The following is a 24,899-nucleotide window of genomic DNA, read 5'->3' as shown; positions in this document are numbered from 1 at the left end:
ATGGTGACCTGAGTCGCAGACATGGCAGCAAACTCTGTACGAAGCTCAGACACAGCAGAATGGATCTCCATACGCACTGCATCGATCACTGCTGATGTCTGCTCGCTGATCGCTGCACGCACTATGTCAGCCATCTCCTCACGAGTAACACTGTGGACTGATGCCTCGGCCTGTGTAGATGTCTCTGCAGCTACAGCTGAGACTCCACGATCTCCCGGATGTGCATCTCTGTGAGGATCAATTGGTTCTGGAACATGTGCACGAAAATGTAGTCTCAAGTGTCCCGTGCTGCGTGAGAGGGTGGTGCTGTTTATCGGTCCCATCGGCTCCCGTTTACGCTCAACAACATCTGGCACAACACCAGCACATAGTAGATATCGGGTGATCAGGACTCCGAATGGTAGTATATCCATCGAAATGTACCGAGATTCTGATCGAATCCTATCGAATATATACCCCACCAAGTCGATAGGAATGCCACGAGCGACCCGTATCATAAATTTCGTCCGATCAATGCCAACTTCTGTCTTGTGCTGCCGAGGGTCAATGTTCTTGGCAATTATCAAATTTAATATCTTAAAGAAAGAAGATAAATATGTTTGTTTGATGCTCTTCGTCCCGTCATACGGTGGAGCATCTGGACCGACAACCAAATCCCTCACCTCGTGATCAGCAAGGGTATCGACCTCATCAGTATAAACTGATGCCTCCTCCTCAGCTGTCTCCGCCTCAACTGAAGGATCAGACTCTCTAGGCACCACATTCGAATATGCATCTGGCAGCCTAGGAATACCGAGATGCTCAGCAAGTCCATCTCGTGAAAATACAACGGGTACTCCTCGGACAGTGATACTGTAGGCCCTAGAATCATCTGCGCTGGCACTGCCGAGTTCTCTATAGAACTCAGCAACAATGTCAATCTAGGAGACTGGCTCCCATGCTTCCTCCCGTTCATCCAAGATAGGTCCCCAACCACGATCACTGAATATTGAGGGCAATGAATGACCCTCCCAAAGAAGACTCTGGAAATCAGAAATCTTCACTGGTCGCTCCAGTGAAACTGTCCTCTCCCGAACTGGACCACTACTACTCTCACCAAGATTGCGTCGCTTACGTGCCAGTCTAGAAGTAGACATTATAATCAACCTGAAATTTATAATTACAAACTAGATATATAACATTAACAAGAAAAATACAATAAAGAACTATTTACAGTAGTTTGAAACAAACAGCAATTTAATAATATTTGATATTCTGAACAACATTATCAACAATAAATATATTTCTCAATATCAATATTAATAATATAAATATAATATTAAAAACCGTTCGAACGATTACTGTAACGGTCGAACGGTTACAGACAAACCGTTCGAATGTTAAGTTATATAGTTCGAACGCTACGCATAGCGTTCGAACGATCTTTGTGTCGATCGGGATTACAGGTCGAGTCGACTCGGCCATTGAAATCCATGGAATCCTTCGATTCCCTGGATTTTACACCAAAATAAATGCAATAGAAACCTAAATAAACGTTCCTAACATGGATTTATGCAAATCTACCGATTATTTTGATTTATAAATCGGTTTACCCTAACTTAAACAATTAATCTATCAAAAACCTAAATCTAAACGGTAAAATGCTTTAAAAATGAAAAATACCGGTAGTTAGAGGTAGAGGCTTTGAGTGGGCACTGTTGACGGCGGCGAAGACGGCGTTCAACGGCGGAGATCGACTGTTTGGAGGCTTAGAACGGAGGAAATGGAGATGTAAAGTTCCGTGAAAGTGACGTCGGGGGCTTATATATGCAGTTCCGTTCGAACGGTAAGTTAATACCGTTCGAACGTATTAACTGAATAAATATATCCATCCCTAATTAATCGGTTTTTCATGATAATAAATAATATTTAAATACAATATTAGGTATTAATTATATTAAATATAATAATTAATTCAATTATAATATATTTTAATTGTTAAATATATTAAATGCAATATATTTAATGCACTTACATATTATTAAACACTACGTATTATATATATAATTTTTTATATATATAGTATATATTATATTATATTTAATTAAAATATATTATACTATTGAATATTATATAGTATATAGTATAAGTTATATTATATAGTATAATTAATATAATATAGACTACTATATACATGAAGCTATGTTCATGTATTTATATAACATATATATTATATGTGATATTAACTAGTATCACATATATATACTAGTATAGATGATACTATATAATAGAATAGTAGATATCCTATTATTAAATAATATAATAATAATATAATAGTACTAAACATTATATATATATATGCATGTGATACATATAACCCTATGCTATGATACCATATATATGTTATATATAATAGGTTAATATATGTACTTGACTATAATATTAGATGTAATATGATATTTTATACTATATATGTTACTAAACTATATAATATATGTTTGATTATATATTATATAGTTATATTACTATGGCTCTAAACTATAGTACATTTAGACTTTATTATATTTAAAGGTATAGTGCAAAAAAAATACAATAAGCAACAATATAACTTAAAAGTTTGAACGGTTTACTATTGGCGTTCAAACGTATAAGAATACGTTCGAACGTATATCTTAACGTTCGAATGTTAAATTAGGGGGGGAAATGTTTCCCGCTAATCGATTTGACGTTTGAACGGTTTAATATAACCGTTCCAACGTTTAATAAAAACGTTCGAACGTATATTTTCACGTTCGAACGTTAAATTAGCGGGGGAAATTTTTCCCGCTAGTCGATTTGACGTTCGAACGTTCATTAAACAACCGTTCGAATGTAAATGTTCTATATTTACACGACAGAACCTCACAATCTCGCACTCGTTCCAGTCGACTCAATATCACTCCCACGCTCATTTTCTGCCAACCAACGCCATTATTCTTCAATCTAGCCCTCAAATATTACTAACTCCTATCAATCTCTTATATTTTCGGATTAAGAGGTTGTTTTTACCGTTTGGTGAATTTTTCGATTTATCTCTTCAAATCAGGTATTCTCCTTAAATTTGACCTCATTTTAGTTTTTATATAAGTGTTTTCGTTTGCTTACATGTGTTCATCATATAGTTTGCTATCTTTTGATGTAATATGGACTGTAAATGTTGGGGTTTTCGGAGGTTGAAGACGAGTGATTTCTGGAAGTAATCCGTTCGAACGATATTCGTGTTCTGTTCGAACGTATGTCCTTAGATCGAACGGTGACGAGCACCGTTTGAACGTTATGTTGGGCAGTGTTAAAATAATTAACATTTTAAATGCAGGAGTTGAATTAAAAATTAATTATTTATAATCTACATTTAATAATACTTAAATACTTAAAAAATTCAAATAATCAAATGAGAATGAATTAAATTACAAATCATGTAAGATTTGTTACAAAACTTAATTATTTATGATGTTGAATTATTTGTTTGATACATGTTAAATATTGGCATATCTTATATTGCTTGTTCATCAATATTAGTCTTAGACTCGTTCGAGAGTTATCAATCCGCCTTAATTGAAAGATTGATAACTCTTGGATTGTCCAGAGTGGACAGTTTGGAATTGTAAGATCATTCTTGCAAACTATCGATCTATATCTGTTATACGTCCAGCATTAAGATTTTGGCAGATTTATCCCTTGTTCTCCGGATATGCAGTTTCGGTGATGTTGTATCGATGATGGATAAGTCGGTGCACACAACCAGACGAGCATATTTGGAAAACTATGGGGAGATGCTGCCGAAATTTTGTTGGGCGTGACAGATTATAAAGGATAGGTTTGCGACTATGATCTTACAATTCCGAATGGGATAGGACCAAGTACCCGGTGTAAGGTGGCATACTCCTTGATTGATACATGATACATGCTTGTTTGTTGATGCACACGTGATTGTTTATAATGAAGATAGTCAGCATGGATAAGAGTTGGATGCGAGTTAGCGATCGTTTGGGTCAGAATTACAACGTATATGCTGAAGGTGTTAAGAAATTCTTAGAGTTTGCATTGGGTACATGTGATAGTGATGGACGTATTAGATGCCCATGTAAAGAATGTAGGAATTTGCGCTCTCATAAGATAGACTTGGTGAGAGAGCATCTGTTTGTAAAAGGTATTGACAAGGGTTATACTGATTGGGTCTTACACGGGGAATCATATCCAACTTCATTCGATGCTCCACATGAAGAAGAAGCGATCGATGAAGATGTACAACCAGATGTTGTTGGAGATGAGTATGATGAGGATATGGAAGAAATGTTAGGTGACATCGGTGCGGGAATGTTTATGAATGAAGGTGGCACGGACACATCAAGTTCAAATGATGGGGGTCATAATACTTTTGCACGATTGTGGAATGAGTCACAACGTGAGCTATATCCAGGATGCAGAAGACACAGTAAGTTGTCATTTACCGTAAGACTGCTACACATAAAATCAATGTGCCGATTATCAATTAAGGCTGTCAATATGTTACTCGAGTTGTTTAAGGAGGCACTGTCATCAGATAATACACTTCCTCGTAACTTCTATGAAGCAAAAAAATTGAAACGAGGACTTGGATTTGATTACAACGTAATACATGCATGTAAGAATGACTGCATATTATTTTGGCAAGAGAATGAGCAGTTGAACGAATGTCCCATATGCCACGAATCAAGATGGACATCTGACAAACAAAATGTGCCGCAAAAGGTAGTACGCCACTTTCCATTGACACCTAGATTACAACGATTATATATGTCACGTGCAATAGCTGCAGACATGATATGGCATTCATCAGCCAGAGTTAGAAACGATGATATTTTATCACATCCTACTGACTCTCAGGTGTGGAAGGAATTTGACAAGGAGCATACATGGTTTGCAGAAGAACCACGTAATGTGAGACTTGGGTTGGCAACAGATGGATTTAATCCGTTTGGGAACATGAGTACTAGTCACAGTACTTGGCCAGTCGTACTTATGCCGTATAATCTACCACCGTGGAAGTGTATGAAAGATCCATATTTCATGATGAGTTTGCTCATTCCAGGTCCGAGATCACCGGGAAATGATATAGACATACACTTACAGCCATTGATTGCAGAATTGAAAGATTTGTGGGAGAATGGGGTTGTCACATTTGATTCATCAACAGGCAAGTCGTTCAAGATGCATGCTGTCGTTTTATGGACAATAAATGATTTTTCAGCATATGGAAACTTGTCACGTTGGAGTACTAAGGGGAAAATGGCATGTCCAACTTGTAACGAACATACTAAATCTGAATGGCTCACTTACGGGAGAAAATTATGTTTTATGGGTCATCGTCGATTTCTACCTAGTGATCATAGATGGTGGGGAAATTCACAAATGTTTGATGGTACTGTTGAATGGGGCCAACCTCCACCATATTTGTCTGGTGAAGATTTACTTGCACAATTTGTAGATGTTGGTTGTAATGAATTTGGTAAAAAACAACGAAAGAGAAAACGAGCTACATCTGAGTTGAATTGGACTAAGAAGAGTATATTTTTTGATCTTCCATACTGGTCAAAGTTAAAATTACGGCACAGTCTTGATGTTATGCATATTGAAAAAAATATATGCGAATCCGTATTGGGAACATTGATGTCAATTGAAGGAAAAACGAAGGATACATTAAACTCAAGGAAGGATTTGAAGCGGTTGGGAATAAGACCGGAAATGCAGTTGCAAGAAAATGGTTCGTCCGTCTACATGCCGATTGGGTGGTATACATTGTCAAGGAATGAAAGGGCTACTTTTTGTGAGTGGATAATGAAAATTAAATTACCGGATGGTTATGCCTCGAATTTGACAAGGTGTGTGCGAACAAATGACTGGAAAATAACTGGGTTAAAAAGTCATGATTGTCATGTCCTTTTGCAGCGTATCTTGCCTATTGGTATACGTGGGTACTTGACTAGAGACGTGCGCGTGGCTTTGACCGAGTTGGGTTTATTTTTCAAAACCTTATGTGCACGGACATTAAATGTATAAGCTTTGGATCGAATGGAATGGGAAATTCCCATACTATTGTGTAAGCTAGAAAGTATTTACCCACCGTCATTTTTCGATGTCATGGTTCACCTGGCCGTCCATTTGCCACGTGAGGCTCGACTTGCAGGACCAGTTCAGTATAGATGGATGTATCCCATTGAACGATTTCTTGGGAAGTTGAAACTAACAGTTGGTAATAAAGCTCGCCCAGAAGGATCAATTGCAGAAGCATATATTGATGATGAGTGGCATACCTTCTGTTCCAAATATTTCCACGGAGTTGACACTAGGTTTGATCGGCTAGAAAGAAACTTTGACGTTGACAGAGCAAGACAACGAAATGTGTTTTCCGTGTTTTCCTAACAAGTACGTCCACTTGGTGCAGTGCGTGGTTATGACTTATGTGGAAGAGAGTTTGAGAAAGCTCAGTGGTACGTGCTGAACAATTGCCCTGAAATAGAGATTTACTTGAAGTAAGTATTAATCTTTTCTTAATTTAGTATTCGCTCATTTACTTTCGCAAAATTCTAATAATATAAAGTACATGTGGTAATCATCAATTTCAGTGATCATATTAACATGCTCAAGGAACTAGGAGTAAATGATATAGACCAGAAACATGAAGAGGAGTTTCCGAGATGGTTTGAACAACGGGTAATGACATTACATATGCGACACTTCATTCAATACAAATAGAAAATATTGATTGTTTTTTTTATTGATATAATAGAAGTTTTACTTAATATGTAGGTTGTACAAATGCATGCCAATAATCCAAACGATATATCAGATGAATTGTATGCATTAGCGCGTGGCCCATCGAGACGGGCTACAAGATATTCTGCATGTATTTCTCGTGGTAGTAGGTATCACACAATAGATCGAGATCATTATAGGAAAACACAAAATAGTGGTGTCATAGTTGAGGGAAGTCATGATGGAGAAAATATTGATTTCTATGGAGTGATTGTTGATATAATTGGAATGAAATATTTGGGGGAGCTTGCAGTGTATCTGTTTAAGTGTGATTGGTGGGATTTAAGCAATCCTCGAACTGGAGTCCGTGATGATGAATATTTCTTAAGTATTAATACATCAAGAAAATGGTACGAGGATGATCCATTTATTTTAGCTTCTCAAGCATCTCAAGTATTCTACTTAGATGACCCGAAGTTAGGAACTCAATGGCGAGTAGTACAAAAATATGCTCCAAGAAATATATATGATGTTATCCCGCAGGCAGAAGGGCGAGATGAAGAAGAAGATGATGCCTCTACTCAAGAAGCATACCAAGAGAGTCAGCCCGTCTTTAATTTGTTTGTGGATTTGAGCCAGTATGAGATGATTCCATTGAATAGAGAAGATATTGAGGCTGAAATTGTTGATGCGACACTTGAGCAAAGTGTTGATTCATCTGAAGTATCTACAGAAGATGAGACTGAATTGTCAAATGATACTGATACAGAGAGTGATTGACGAATTATATTTTCACATTACGTGATGATGAGCACTATTTTACTTAATAAATATTGTATCAGTTTTTTGAAATTATGCCTCCGAAGAGAAAGGAAGTGCGCAACCCATCTCCACCTGTTCCTAGCTCTCCTTCAGACTCACCATTAGAGATTGACTCTACAGAACAAGGTAAAATTCTAATAGTCATAAAAGTTATTAATTAAGATTATAATAGAAAATTGATTATAATGTTATATATCATGATGACTTCACAGTACAATCTCGTCAAGGTCGAGGCACTACGAGAGGCGTGACGTTGGAAAAATATCGTAAGGTGGGTAAGATCAAAGTTAACATTCTTGATGAACATACCGGAGGCGAAGGACAACCAGCAGCTTGGCTTGTATCGCATGTGGGTGCTCTTATACGAACTTATGCACCTTTGGCAACAAGTTCATGGAGGAAAGTCCCCCAAGATGTTAAGGACCTTATCAAGAAGCGCTTTTTGGTAATATTTAATAAATGAAATTTAATTGGACTTATAATTTTATTTTACTTTAAAGTTAGAATATTATAAATGATAATATTTTTGTCCAAACTTTTTTCTGTAAGGATGATTTCGAATTAAATTTTGGTCGGAGAGAGGAGCGTAAAACTGTGGAAGAGCTTATGAGTAATGCATTCCGCAAGTATAAGGCGAGGTGTCATGAGCATTATAATAAGTTTGAGAATAGTGAAGAAGCACGCCAACATCCTTTTCAAGATGTGCAACCTTCTGATTGGGAAAAACTTTGTAACATGTTTGAGGATCCATCATATAAGGTATAATTAATTTAATTATTTTAGTCCTATTTTTAATTTCTCTTTCTAATATTTTCAATTCTTATGTAGGAGCGAAGTTATATAAACAAAACAGATAGATCAAAATTGAATATTACTCATTATGCAGGCTCAAGATCTTTCCACCGCCTCTCTAAAAAATTGGTATTGCTATTCTTTCATTTGTATATAGTTAACTGAATATATCAATCATAATGACTTTATATCTTAACAAATCTTTATTATAGCAAGATTCAGATGCCAATTATCATCTGACAAAATTATATGCTGCATCACATACTAATCGTAATTGAGAGTGGAGTCATCCTGATGCCCGTGAAAATTATGTAAGTATTATAATTTGTTTTAAATAAATATATTTGAATATTTATGATGATATTAACTCTTTATCTTATGTGTAGGATAAAATGGTTGCCCTGCGTGCTGAATCTGCGTCAGATCAAAATTCCTCAAATACAGATGTTGAGATTTTTACACAAGTTCTGGGTGAACGTTCAGGATATTTGAGGGGTTTGGGTCGCTGTGTAAAACCTTCTCCTTCTTCCTCTTCTTCCGAGTCTGCCTCTATAGCTCAAAAGAATGCGAATTGTAGAATTGAAGAATTGGTTGCAAAACAACAAGAGTTAGAGGCTCAATTGGCGAGACAAGGAGACATGGAGATGCGCCTCAAATAACATGAAGAAGAACAAGCAGAGTTCAGGAGAGATATGCAACTCCAAATGCAACAGCTTATGCAACAGTACAGGCCTCCAACCAACTGATGGTTTTTTACGTCTTGCTTATGACATTATCTAATTATGTATGAACAATGCTAGTTTTATGGTTATTTATTTTTTCGCACTTATTATAAAACTTTTGTGAGTAATTAAACAGTTCCTAATTTATGTTTTTCAAATAATATGGATGTCTATTTAGTTTTTTTATAATTATTGATTTTAATAAAAATAATATCCGTTCGAACGACCGAGTCACGTTCGAACATTAATGGGCATGCCGTTCAAACGATAATGTACCGTTCAAACATCAATGCACAAACCGTTCGAACGATACCAGATGCTCAAAAAACCGTTCAAACGCATGACATTACCATATCGTTCGAACGTTGATCATCACCGTTCGATCTCTTATTCCGTTCAATCGTCTCATTTAACGTTCGAACGTATTTCTATTGATCGTTTGAACGTATCTTGATAACTGTTCAAAAGAAATGTTAACGTTCGAACGGTATATGAGAAGCATTCGAACGCTATTCTGGAACGAATTTTAACCGTGACAAAAAAATCCATCGTTCGAACGGTATCGAACGGTCAATTTCAAAATCGTTCCAAAAGATATATTTTGGGACGAAATTGTGATTTTCGTCCCAATATATCTTCTGGGACAGTGATGTTGGGACGACCTTGGGACAAAATTTTTTCATCCCAAAAAATCTTTCGGAACGAAATCTATATATTTTGGGACGAAAATTTTCGTCCCAAAAAATGTTTTTTGTTGTAGATATAGATTACAAACCACTAGCTAACTACTACTACACCATTTCTTTCAATTATGTTTTTTAATAAAGCAGATATATATAGAAAAAAAAAATCAAATCCTTCTATATTGCTGTGTTTTTCAGTACTGTTATAGTTTTGAGTACTGCAAAGAAAGAAAAAAAAAAAATCAAACCTTCTATCTCAAGCATCAACATTTTAATCCACCTCCAGTTTTCACAGTGCAGAGAAAAAAAAAAAAAATCAAATCCTTCTATATGAAGCTATGATTTTGTATATGAAGAAAACCCAAACAATTAAAATTTCCCATATTTACATTTTAGCTTTTGTTCTATATGAAGTTTCTATTTTTGTTCTTTTGTCTGGCTAAATAACAAAAGCTAAAACGCAAAGGTAATACTTTGGCGACGTGCAATTATAATTGAGGAATACATCCTGTTCCACACGTACGTACGTGCGATTGCGAGTAGGACCCAAATTGATATAATGTATTTTCTAGAATGGAATGATTCGGAATTTGGGAAGGGGGGATGGCTGGGTAACGCGGGGGGTGGATAGTTGGGAAAAACGCAAGTTTTGATATACAAAAAATAATAATAATAAATAAATAAATAAATAATTACTAATTCTAGAATTATTTGCCGGTTGAATAAAGGAAAATGGGACCGATGCAGTCCGTGTAGCAGGGTCCTTAAAATTGACCGGACCTTGAGTGTATGTATTTATTTATTAGTAATATATTATTCAAATAGTATGGCTAATACGACTTTTCTAAATTACGACAAATAAAAAATAAAAAAACATTTTCCGTGTGGAATGGGAGTTTCAGCTTTCAACGCGCCGAATTGAGAAATGGTATAATGTGTTGTTAGCTTAACCGCTTAACGGCCCCCACATACCATATTAATCGAACATGTCTCCAACCTGCCCAAAGTATCATAACAAGCGCGCCCACGTACCCTGGCCCATGAGATCACATATTCAAATCAATATACGACCGATATAACTCTACTTTCCTACGTTAGTTAATTATATATGTAATCTACTAATGAATTATATATAATTTTTTCAAAATCTATATTAAAGCCAATTTTATTACAAGAAATGCTTTAAATATAAACATATTATATAAAAATAAATTTATAAATTAATATAAATTCATAAAATAAATTCACATATATACAAAATAGATCTCTTTTATTGAGCGACAATCCTCTACGTGAACGGACACTATAAATGAAAACTAACATTTTTATAAAAAGAAAAATGTAATTACACTTATACCCCGATTAGATAATAAAAGCTTTTTATTTCATATTATCATTATAATTTTTTTAAATCTTATAAAATATAATAAATAATTTAATTTTTTAAATTATAAAATAATAATAATATTTTAATAATATTTTATTTAATTTTTATCTCAATTCACTGTTCAAACAACGTCCAACAAAAATTAATATTCAACTCTATTCCTTTTTTTCGGTCTCCCTTCAATTCTTTAGCTGTGGATTATCTTAAGCTGTATATGTTCTGACATTAATCCTGTTTATTACCGTCCAGATAATATTTCATAATAGAAAGTCATTGCGTTTGACCAAACTTTCTTCTAACAAATTTATTTTAATGAGTTTGACAGATTCGATTCAAACCCTATTTTTTTTATCAAGTCATAGAAATTTTAAGAAATTTCAAAAATGGCACCTGCACGAACGTAATAGTCAGCGTCCATGAGTTCACGCATCTCAGCCGAATAAATGCGTGTATATTATTATTTCTTGAAGGCAAAAACTGAAACCTTGCAGTTGGCATTCCACGAAACCCAAGGCACAGCATTCATTATGGTTTCTTTGAGATGGCTTTTCTTCCTCTCCGCCATTTTCATGCTCACTGCTCTAGCCGTCGCTCAGTCTGCAGAACCCTTGTACCATTTTTGTTTATATGAAAAGGGTAACTACACGGCTAACAGTACCTACGAGAAAAATCTCAATCAACTCCTCTCCTCCGATGTATCCTCCGACACCGGTGGTACTAACTCTGGCTTCTACAATTCCTCGTATGGCCAAAACCCCGACCAAGTACATGCAATCGGGCTTTGTAGAGGCGATGTTAACTCAGATGTCTGTCGTGACTGTCTCAAAAGCGCTATGTCACTTCTCCCACAGCGCTGTCCCAATCAAAAGGAGGCAATTGTGTGGTATGACTACTGCATGTTTCGCTACTCAAATCGCTCAATTTATCGCGTCTTGGAACCTTCTCCTTCATTCTTTATGCGGAACAACGAAAATGTATCGGCCAATTCTGTGGAGCAGTTCAATGATGATCTGAGGACCTTGATGGAAAACCTGACTAGTCAAGCTAAAGATGGTGGTTCTCTCCGCAAGTTTGCTGCAAATAAAGCGAGCGGACCCGAGTTTAAAACGTTATATGCACTTGTACAGTGCACGCCTGATTTGTATATGGACGACTGCGAAGGTTGCTTACGCGGGGCTATGGAAGCCATCCCACAATGTTGCAACGGGAAGGTAGGTGGGAGAGTCGTTAGACCCAGCTGTAATATTAGGTTTGAGAAGTATCCCTTCTTTAACTCTACAACTGATGCGTCAGCACCACCAGCCAATAACACTCGGCCTACAACAGGTAATACATAATTCATTTTGGATATAATATATATATATATATATGTATACTAGACAGAAAAGTATGCTTTCTGATCTTCCACAAGCACAGCAATCTTTTTGTGCAATTATTATGTTAGCGCTTTTCCTTGTCACGGTAAAGTAGTTTGCAAAATGCGATGGAAATCACAATAAAGCATATTCACAGCATAGCCATAACAGATAATCCATTATTTTAAAAATTTTAAAAATACCAAAAACATAATTTAGCACGCGCGCATAAGAATTGATTTGGAATCGTCTGAGGATCTTTTTTTTTTTTTTTTAAAGATCTAGACATGTATTACATATTCTTTTCGGATTTGGTTTGGTTTTATGTTTGGTTTGGATGTTAGGAATATCTCAGCTAGCTAATTTATAAATAATAATGAAATAGTTTGTAAATAATAATAAAATAATAATGAATTATTTGTGCATTGTAATGAACTATCCGTAAATAATATAGTGAAGTAATTTAAAAATAATTGTGTTATGAAATAATTGTAAAGTAAAGGCTTATGGTTTGCAGGAAGCAAGGGGAACAGTACGTCTCGGACTGTCATTATTATAGTTGTGTCAATTGCATCTGTGATACTGCTACTCATCACCATATGTATCTATATGAGAGTGAGGAGGTGGCCATGGGTGAAACCTGAAAGTAAGTACAAGTTCAGTTGTAGTCTTAATATATTTTATACGAGTAATTATAGATTTACTTGCTTTACTACTGTCTCAAAACGAATTAAAATGATACCATCGTCTCATTAAAAGAAATCAATGTTTTCTTTATTTAAATGTTTGAATTTTATAAAATTATTCTATTAAAAAAGAAGACGATGGTATCAATTCTACGAAGAATCGTTGTACAAAGACCAGAACAAAATGCCAGCGACAATGTTAATTTGAATTGGAACCGTGGAGTTCTTGCACATATTTTGATTATTCAAGTCATTTATCTGTTGGCTTTTCTCCAATTAGGTGAATATGTGGATGAGATAGGAAGCGTGGAGTCCTTGCAGTTCGACTTCGACACTATAAAAGTTGCTACGGATAACTTTTCTGAAGAAAATAAGCTGGGCCAAGGTGGTTTTGGTGTTGTTTACAAGGTAGCTAATGGATATAATCTTCTTGAAATTAAAGGGTATCATTAATTGGTCAAAACATGTTAATTCTTAAATACTCCATTGATGATTATATGCACTATATTCTTTTATTTTATCAGGGAAGGTTTCCGAATGGGCAAGCTATAGCTGTGAAAAGACTGTCAACAAATTCCGGTCAAGGGGATTCAGAATTTAAGAACGAAGTCCTGTTGGTGGCCAAGCTTCAACATCGCAACTTAGTTAGGCTCCAGGGCTTCTGCTTGCAAAGAAATGAAAGGATTTTAGTTTACGAGTTTGTGCCAAATACAAGCCTCGATCACTTCCTTTTTGGTATGCTTTATGCAGCTAGTTCTGTTTTCATTTCGCATTGTATTCATGATATTTCTTTTGGCCTACAAGTTTTGTTGAAATTTGCTCGATCTCATATATAAATATATATATATATATATATATATATATATATTACTTAACGGACCATATATAATTTTTACATGTAGATCCCATCAAGCGTGCTCATTTGGATTGGGAAATGCGTTACAAAATTATAGGAGGCATTGCTCGAGGGATGCTTTACCTTCACGAAGATTCTCGACTTCGTATTATTCATCGTGATCTTAAAGCCAGCAATATCCTTCTGGATGGGGACATGAATCCGAAAATATCAGATTTTGGCATGGCAAGATTGTTTTCGTTAGATCAAACTCAAGCCAATACAAGTAGAATTGTGGGGACCTAGTAAGTACCATAGAATATGGCTTCAGTTTCCAAACCAAGACTTAGCATGTTCCTAATACTGAGATATTGAAACTAGAACTAATGCCATTCAAGCAAAACTAATGCATTGATTTCGATGTGCAGCGGATATATGGCTCCAGAATATGCCATGCATGGACAATTTTCAATGAAGTCCGATGTCTTTAGCTTTGGTGTGTTAGTACTGGAGATAGTGAGTGGACAAAGGAACTATTGCTTTCGAAATGGTGAAAATGTGGAGGATCTTTTGAGCTATGTAAGTATGCTATTTTATATACTTGGTTACATTTCCCTTTTCAATCCTGCAAGCATGCACGTACATAGGAATCATTGCTTTTGAAATGGCTAATTTTTATGATGTTGGCTGATTTTTGTCATATTTTGCAGGCGTGGAGAAACTGGAGGGAGGGGACTGCTTTAAATATCGTAGATTCCACAATGAGTTCTGGCTCAACAAGTGAAATGATGAGATGCATCCACATTGGGTTACTATGTGTTCAGGAAAATGTAGCTGACAGACCAACCATGGCTTCAATCGTTCTCATGCTCAATAGCTATTCCATCACACTTCCAGTACCCTCACAGCCTGCATTTTTTATGAACACTAGTAGCATTGAATCTGAGATGTCATCTAAATGGGAGGATAGCTTAGGAGTAACAGAGTCAGATGAGAGATCCAAGCGCAACTCTGTCTAAACCGCAGCGAATGAGGCTTCGAATAATGAGCTCCATCCTCGATCACTAGCATTCTGAACTGAAATATTACTATGGCGCTCCATGATCGGTAATCCTGTGCTCCATGTCATGTTGAATCCATTGTAGCCAGACCCAGCCCCTCTCCAAGTTTGAAACCCATACAGTTTAACTGTGGTCGGAAGTCTATTTTTTGGTTGTTTCTATCTTAACTTCGTAACTAAAACTTGGTTCAGTTTGTGTCTCCATTTATATGTATCTGGAACGTCTTGATCATTGCTCATTGAGAACTCAATAAAGCTTATGATTTTTTATTTTTATATCTAAGGGGGGAAAAAGACATTCAAAGTCAACATACAGATCCACAATTCTAAACCCAAACGCTATGTTTTGGCCCTTAGAAAACAAGATGGATAGTAAAAGCCTCAAATCAGGTCATGCAAATGTTTAGGTGAAAAAAAAAAGTTTGGAAATAGATGAAAACATTATAAAAATTTGTTTGAGATTGGGTTTTAGGAAAAGAAAGAGAAAAAAATGAATAAAAATATTTTTTAAAAACTAAATATTGTTTTGTATTCAAATTTGCAAGAGTGGACAGATAAAATTGAAAAATTGTTGGAATATAATTTTTTAAGAATGTTTTATTTATTTTGTAGTTTATAAAAGTTTATTAATTTTTGTGATTGAATAATGATAATAATTATAATGAAAATTTAAAATAAAACAATTTAAGAAATGTGTTTGAAAAATATAATTAAGTTCTGTTTTCTTTCTCGAGAAAGTGTAGGGGTAATTAATGGATATCAGAATCCAGAAGGTGACAAAAAAGAAGGAGAGGTTGATCAATTAGGTTGAGTACAACTATCTTTGTGTCTTTTGTGGGGGCAATCACCTATGACATTATTGTCATTTAATTGAATTTGTTGATTGTGGTTGGGATTACTGTCATCTGGTGCGCAATATTGCTGTTCTAGAGAGTTTACTTTCATTTAATCTATAATATTAAAACTTAGTTTTTAATGCAACTTAGATTACTTGAATGGCTGTGACCTTTTCCATGCTGAGAATTGGCTTGCTGATTGAGCCGGCCCCGCACCACCTTTTGGACTCTTTTCATTTGAATTTTCCGTGCTTGACTCTTGAATGGGATGACAGGATAAAAACTTACGAAAAATATAGTTATAAATTGTGTACTAATATATATATTAATATGATGTGATTAGTCAAAAAGTAAATTTTATTAAAAATAGTATTAATTTAAATTTTAAATATGAATAAATCAGTATTAATATATAGATTAATATGCGACTGTGCTTATATATAACAAAACTCAAAAACTTAACCATCTAACTAACCAAAGCCTATACAATTAATTCTACAACTGGGAGGCTAATGGAAGTAGTTGTCCTGAGTTATCTCCAACAACAATTAAACGAATAATGTTTTTCTTCCATAATTCCAGAGGCTCTGGTTTACTGTTATTATCAACAGCCTGCGCTATCATCATCTCTTAAATTACTCAAATGTTCATGTGTATTAACGTAAAGATCTATCAATTTATTTAACAAATTGGTTAGTCATTAATCATGCAATTATTTAATAATTAAGTAATAATATAAAATAAATAAATTGTCTAACACCAAAATTCGTAACGAATGAAAATCTTTTAAAGAAATCTTTAAAAGTAAAACCATACAGGTCAGTCAAACTTAAAAAAATCAATTTTATTATTTGAAAATTAAAGTACAAGTAAGTCTCAGTAAAAAATCTTTTGTTAATTAACTCTTTCACTTGACACAACAAACAACCGGTTTGCCTTTACAACAGTAGCAACCAAAAGTTATGAACCTCTGACGATTTTCAAATATTGGCTTTTATCCTAAAACTCTAGTGACTGAATCATAATCACTCAATCTTAATCTTAATCAACGATCACACGTTTTAAGAGAAATAATATGAAAATTCTTCAAGAAATTTTCTCACCAAAATATGCAATACAAAGTGTTCTAAAAAATATCAAGAACTGAATCTTTGTAGATCCTAATTGATAGGATCCCTTAAGGCCCCATTTGGATATTAAAAATATTTCATCTCTTCTCATTTCATATCATTTTATCATTAAAAATTTTTAAAATTCTCACACAAAATATAAGAAACAATTCAATTAAATTAATTTTTTCAAATTTTAAATTAATAATAATATTAAAAATAATATTTTAATAATATTTTATTTAACTTTCAACTATAACTTTTATTTTAATCCTTCTCATTGTTAACTTACTATCTAAGCCGCATCTAAATATTGTTGGCATATTTATTTTTACTAATATGCCGAATGCCAATGTGCAATATTGTTGTCGATCTGCAACATACCTAATCAATTCTTACCCGGCATTTGAAAATTGGCCGGAAATGAGTGTACGTATGTATTTATTTATTTTAGCAATAGATCATTCAAATAGTGAAGCGACTATGGACCTGTTTGGAGATATGGTAGAAATTTTAAGAAGTATTTAAGTAGCTTTAAAAACATTTTAATAAAAATAAAATTAAGTTATTTCGGTGTTACATATTAAAATATTTTTAATTTCAAATAAGTTGAAAAGTGCGTTTGTACTTTTTCTGAAATGTATTTTTTTGGATAATGTAAAACCTAATTCGAATTTTAAAAATACTGTCAATAGATGCAAATATCTATATAATTTTAACATAATTATAACTTTCAAAATTTTAAAGATATAGTCATAATTTTTAAAAATTTAAATAATCATTTTTTCTATATCAAAAATTATTTTTTTAATTTATTTCTAAATAAACGTAATATTTCTGAAAGTGTTTTAAATATATAATTACCAAATAGTAAATAAATTTTTAATAATAAAACTTATTATTTAAATTATAAATTATAAGTTCTAAAATTATAATTTATATTTTTTACCACAACCTCAACGCGATGCAACTTTCTAAATCACGATAGAAGGAAAAAAAAAAAAAAATACCCGTGTGGTGGGTGTTTCAACTTGGAAGTGTTTTTTTAGTGATGTTGTAAATTTTTTTTTAAAAAAAATTAAGAATATAAAAAGATGAATGAAAAAAATAAAATAATTTTAAAATAAAAATTTACCTTTTACAATAGATATTCAGTCTACATCTCTAATATCTACATCTCTCAGAAGATGAAGGATCATGAAGCAATAGCCAAAGAAATAAATGCCTAGTTAGCTTAACCGCTAATTGCACATGTACTATTTAAGTCGAACATGTCTCTATCCTGTCCCAAATATCATATCAAACGCGTCCCACGTACCTTGCCCTGGGCCTGAAAATCGACATTTTCGGTTCGGTAAAAGGCCGAACCGACGCCGACCGACCAGACTGTCTCACCCAACTTTGCCGATCGAGAACCGACCATTCAAGGGGCCTGAACCGGCCGGAACTGATTCCGGTCAGTTCACGGTCGGTTCAGCGGTTTGGGCCGGTTTGGGCCACTCTTTTGGGTCTCTTTTAGGCCCCTTTCAGAAGGCTTTTTTTGCTCATTTTGGACTTTTTCTACTCAATTTAGTGAATTTATTAGTCAATATTCACAATATTTTAAATTTTTATTCTTGTATTTTTAAAATTCATTAGTAGTTTAAAACAATAAAACTAATATTGTTTTAGAAACTAATAATAGTAACTAGTAAGTTATAATTACTAAATAATACTTTAAAATCTAATAAGTTAGTTAATAACTAACTACTAAGTAATCAATAAAAGTATCCACTAAATGAGTAGATGTTTAATACAAATACAAACCAACACAAATTGTTTTAAGCAATAAACAAGCAACTAACACAAATTAAACATTAAAATCTTGGATCTTTAATTCTTCATTCCATATTCAAAAAGTCTTCAATCTTCAATAGTTGTGACGCCTGATTGTGCTCCCATTTCTATATAAATATGAAAAAACAAATTAAGATTAAAGTTAAACATCAAATTTTGATAAATTTGGATAATCAATAAATAAATGAAATTAAATTATAAAAATAAATTAATATTGAATGAATACATTACCAGATTCTACTACAAAGCTCTCCACATTATCCATGGCCTCTCGAAGATCAATTGGCGCCGACGGATGTCGTAACCAATTCTGAATACAAATAAGTGCCTCAACTGTTTTCGGAGCCAATAAACTCTGAAACTAATCAAGTACATGCCCTCATGTACTAAATGCTGACTCTGAAGCAACAGTGGAAACAGGCATGGCTAACAAATCTCGTGCAATCCTTGCAAGTATAGGATAATTAACCTTATTCTGTCTCCACCAGATCAACAAATCAAAAGATGAACTGAGTGCCTCACAACCATCTGATAAATATCGGTCCACCTCTGTTTTAGCAGCAGTTGATTCAATCTCGTTATCTGGCTCATACCAATCCATATACAATTGTGACTCTTCTTCACTTTCTATTGAGGGTATAGATGTCGAAATGGGCACATGTTCTCGGCTACTCGAAGTAGAACCAAATGTAGCATTGTACTCATCGTATAAGTCGAATAGTAACTGTCTCACACTAGACACCAAATGTAATACTCGAGTCTCATCATAAATTTTTCTCAAGTTGCGGGTGAGAAGGCCTAACTTATTTCGAGGATCAAGCACAACGGCAACCAACAACAACAAGTTTAGCTTATCCAATGAACCCCAATACTTATCATATTTTGTTCTCATGCTTATGGCCATGTTCATCAAACAACTATTAGAACTCTGACTGAGCCTAACCAATTCTTTTTGGAGCATGCAAATCTCCACAAAACTTGTATTTGCCGTGACATGAAGAGACCCAGAAAAGCGACAAGTGGCATCATAGAACATCTTCAAAAATTTCACAAAAACCCGTACTGTCTCCCACTCATCAGCTCTAGGAGGCCCTATGTGTCCCTCATTAAAGTGAGATAGAAAATTATAATCCTCACTCTCCATCCGCCTAAAAACCTTTTCAAATTTCTCAGCCACATCCAACATCATGTAAGTTGAATTCCATCGGGTTTGCACATCAAGACATAACAATTTTTTGCAATCAATTTTTTCTTTTTCTGCACACTTCTTAAACTTGTCTAATCTAGCAGGAGAGGATCGCACATATCTAACTGCATTTCTAACCATTGTGATGGCGTCATTACACTCCTTCAAACCCTCATTCACGACAAGATTTAAAATATGAGCACAACATCTCAAGTGCATATACTTCCCACCCAACACATTCCCTGTCAAAAAATGCTTCAAGTAAGAAATTGCAGTATCATTTGAGCTAGCATTATCAACAGTGACAGTAAATATCTTATCAATACCCCAATCAAGGAGGCATGATTCAATATATTTTCCAATTGTATCCCCTCGATGATTAGGGATTAAACAAAAATTTATAATTTTTTTCTTCAACTTCCAATCATTATCAATGAAATGGGCAGTTAGGCACATATAATTCAAATTTTGTATTGATGTCCATGTATCAGTAGTCAATGAAACTCTCATCTCCCCGTCTTTAAACAACTTTCTAAGCTTGGCCTTTTCAGATGTAAACAATTTCATACAGTCTTTTGCAATTGTAACACGGCATGACACTTTAAATCTTGGTTCAAGTAACCAAACCAACTTCTTAAATCCTTATCCTTCAACAATTCTAAATGGCAATTCATCAATAATTACCATTTCCGCAATGGCCAACCTCACTGCATCTTCACTATATTTGTGGGTTACAAGATTTCTTACCACGCTACTATCACTCTCTCCAACTTCCTCACCCGCCAATGTTTGTTGATATCTATCTAGAGGCCCGCGTTTATGAGGATTTCTTGGACATGCAGATAAGTGGTTTTGCAAAGTTGAAGTCCCATTCCTCTTTGAGTGGCAAGCATAAATCTTGCCACAATAGTTACACTTAGCCTTCGGATCATCTACAGGACAACCCTCAACTCTCGTAAAATGATCCCAAACAACTGACGGGTCCTTCCCCTTTTGTTTCCTAGGAAGTGGACAAGTACTACTAGGGGCACTTGAAGGTTTTGGTGTTTGGGTCTCTCCCAAATTAACGGTTTGTTCATCATTATCAAGATCAATTGGAGTTGATGAGGAATCCATCTAACATATGAAACATTAATTTCAAAATTAATTAAGAAACATAGTTGATACAGTAAAATATATGGTGATAAAAATAACAATAACCTTTTTTTTTTTTTTGATAAGTATAAAAATAACAATAACTAATAATTTGCACTAGACATGTTAGTTTCAATAGGTTACTTTTTCTACATGACTACAAGGTCAACCACTGGATCTCCTGGTGCAGCTCTTTCTTTGTGCCATCACAGTGAATTTGTTCTTTATTTGTTTGATAGTTTGTAAGTAAAATTGTAAATTACACTGAAGCTCCTTTGCTGATTTCTTAGTCTCCCTTAAATTATTTGTCCCTTTGGTATTGTTTCCAGCTATGCCTATTTCTGACATATCGATATTACTACTTACTGGTCAGTTGATGAATAGGAACTGCAATTATTCTTTTGCATAAACCAATGGTGACTCAAGCTTAAGAATGGTCTCGTCGAGACTACGATGAACAAGATAAATAGGCCAAGTCTTTCATTGCAGTCGCGAAATATAAAATGGCAGCACAATATCTATATGACTATGAGAGAAACGCAAGCATCTAGCTAAGGTCAGCAATAGCAAGATCCTATCCAAAAAAAAAAAGAAACTTGGTAAAAACTAAAAGTGGTTTTACTTACACCGAATCACCGATAGAGTAAGGGGCGTCGAGCCGTCGAGCAGAGGCTGGGAAACCGAGAGAAGGCCAGACGCAGGGGGCTGAGCAGTGACCGAGAGAGGGCCAGACACAGGAGAAGCGATCGCCGAAGGGGGGTTTCTGTTTTCAGAAACTGTAGCGGCCAGACGGAAATGGAAAGGCCGAAGGGGGAAGGGGGTATTTTACTCTAATACCAAACAGCGCCGTTTGGCTTAAGCCAAACGGTGCCGTTTATATTTAAACTGAATAAGTTAATACGTCAGAGAACGACGCCGTTTCAATTATTAAAGTGAAACGGCGTCGTTTTATATGTATAAAAAGAAAAAAATATATATAGCTTAACGGTCGGTCGGTTTAGCGGTTTATTTATCCCTGAACCGCACGCCGAACCAACCAATGTCGGTTCATGAGAAATTCTCTCGACCGCCGACCGGTTCTTGGCCGGTTCCGGCATCCTGAGGTTGGTTCCGGTCGGTCTGGGGCGGTTTATCGATTTTCTGTACACCCCTACCTTGCCCATGACATCACATATTTATTTATTTTAAGGAAGTGAACGATACTTCATATTTATTAATTGTTCTTATTTATGAAAGAGAAAAACCGTAATTACAAAATCCAACATCTAGGGATAACAAATAATTTATCAATAAGACCCAAACGCAGGCATAAAAAAACTAATAACCACAAAACTCAATACAATCAAGTCCAAAATAACCAAAAAAACAAAGGAAAACACTGCAAAGTTAAAAAATAAAAATAAAAATAAAAATAAAAATAAATTAAAAATAAAAAACAGCCTACAAAACAAAAGTTAGCTAACACAAAAAATAAAACAAAAACAAAATCCAACGAAAAAGAAATATACTAAAAATGAAACTGTGGCAAATCCAGTTTGTCTGGCCGAATGATACCCTTCAAAAGACGTGGCAACTCCTGAGAATCCGCATGACAAAAGTTTTGCCCATTCTCTCCCTTTTTGTAACAACCCGTAGTTCAGCTTTATTATTGGCATCAAACCCAAAATAAGCCGAAAAAGCCCCATTCACTCTCCCCGACTCATCTCGGATCACACCACCTCGACCAATACTCCCTGGGTTTCCGCAAAAACTACCATCATAGTTTAATATAATCCACCTTGCATGTAGTTTTTGCCAAGCCACCAGTCTATGTCGCCTAACTGAAATCGACGCAACCTGTATGTCGAGAGAAGAAAGAAATTGCTCCTTAACAAAAAACAAGTTCACTGTTTTTAAAATTCGCTAGCCAATGTAACCCGTACTTTACGGCAAACCATACACTCTGAGCACTTTGAGAGTGTCCCTCCATCCTAGCCTTACACCTACCATGCCAAAGTTTCCAAATGATCAAACATGGCACCATACCAACCAAAGTCCCTTTGAGAGACGATTTTTTTGCACAAGCAAACCAAGAAGAAACATGAGCCCACCAAGTTGAAGTCTGCATGCATGAGATGCCGAAAGCTACACCTGCAAACTCCCAAACTTGTCTGGCCAAATCGCCAGAGCAAAGCACATGATTTAAAGTTTCACACTGTTTTCTCGTGCAGCAATCACAACTTGATGCTAAAGAGATCCCCCTGTGTTGCACTCGGTCATCAACAGCAAGGCATTTAAGTCTTGCCTTCCATGTACAAATGGATATCTTCTTAGAGCATCCACATTGGTCTATGTATATGCATATGCAAAGTCATATTTGCATGATATGAGCCTAAATTCATCTACATTAGATTATGCATCTTCAAATATTTGCATAGTTATGAACAGTACCTTTACATGTTTGAAGATTTACTATTCACTCTCCAAAATATATTTTACTCATTCTTTCTCTCTCCTCCCACTCTCTTTCTACATATTTTACCTTTACATATTTTACTACATATTTTACTCATTTACTCTCCAAAAAACATTTTACTCAAATATTTTATATATTTGAAGATCAAACCCATGCACCTCTCTCTCATAGGTGCTGAGTACATATATTGGGTGCTAATTACATGTATTAACCCAATACAAAGATATTGCAAACTCTATTAAAAAAAGCAAAAATAATAATAATAATAATAAAATGATAATATTTTATTATTATTTTGTCTCAAATTTGCATAAGCCAATGTGGAAGTTTTGCTTGTATGGCAAATTGGATCTTCAAAAGATATAATTTTGCATATGCATATACATAAACCAATGTGGATGCTCTAAGGAGACTATTGTGCCAGTGCCATATCCAATCCATCCACGGAACTGGCTCACCTTTAACTCTAATGATCTCTCAAGCACTAGAAGAAGAGAAATTTCCATCAGTATTAGGCTTCCAAATGAAAGTATCTTCCCCCCTTATCAGTCGCAATAATGGAAGCAATGTATGCTGCCAATATCAAATCAATATCGAATCGATACAACTAGTCTACTTTCTTACAATAATTATATGTAGGCATGTGCAAAAAAGGTGATGGGTCTGGCCCGCCCGATAGACCCTCCCAAACCACCAGATAAATCTCAGGTTGAAATTAGATGTGGGTCCAACCCGATGGTTATCAAACGAAAGTCACCAAAACTGTAGCCCGCTGGCTTTCTCTCATTTCGCTTTCACTTTCTTTTTTCTTTCTCTAGCAAAAACCCTAGCTCTCTCTCTCTCTCTCTCTCTCTCTCTCTCTCTCTCTCTCTCTCTCTCTCTCTCTCTCTCTCTCTCTCTCTCTCTCTCTCTCTCCTCGACTGCCGCTCGAAGCATTCCTTCTTAGTGGCTCGTGGCACATTTAAAGATGCCAATGCAAAGACCCATTGCAATTTGCAAAGGATCCTTGTTCAGCATCGACTCGATCGGCTATACCCATGCCATGAATTGGATGATTCTACCTTGTTGTTTATGCCCGGTCCTTTTTTCTTTCGATCTAGGTTATAAATGGTGGTTTGCTTTGCTCTTCTTCATATATATAAATATAGAAGCTATGAGTCTTAGCTAGCTGTTGAACTAATACTATTCTTTTGATCTGGGTTATATCCAAGATTCTTTAACCTTCCCCTTCCTTTTATCCGATTTCCT

At 35.0% G+C, this 24,899-nt stretch overlaps 1 protein-coding gene across 1 annotated transcript; it reads left to right on the top strand.

Annotated features, from left to right (window-relative positions):
* The first annotated feature begins 11,576 nt into the window (after positions 1–11,576).
* Positions 11,577–15,365, top strand: LOC122279117 (cysteine-rich receptor-like protein kinase 26). The gene is made up of 7 exons (XM_043089463.1): positions 11,577–12,485; positions 13,032–13,160; positions 13,481–13,608; positions 13,725–13,935; positions 14,103–14,340; positions 14,464–14,614; positions 14,746–15,365. The coding sequence occupies exons 1-7, from the start codon at positions 11,603–11,605 to the stop codon at positions 15,052–15,054; spliced, it is 2,049 nt and encodes a 682-aa protein (XP_042945397.1). The 5' UTR covers positions 11,577–11,602; the 3' UTR covers positions 15,055–15,365.
* Positions 15,366–24,899: the final 9,534 nt, after the last annotated feature.

The sequence above is a fragment of the Carya illinoinensis genome, chromosome 10, assembly GCF_018687715.1.
Source record: "Carya illinoinensis cultivar Pawnee chromosome 10, C.illinoinensisPawnee_v1, whole genome shotgun sequence".
Taxonomy (NCBI): domain Eukaryota; kingdom Viridiplantae; phylum Streptophyta; class Magnoliopsida; order Fagales; family Juglandaceae; genus Carya; species Carya illinoinensis.
The sequence above is the reverse complement of the archived record's forward strand: the minus strand, read 5'-3'. Positions and strand labels throughout refer to the sequence as shown.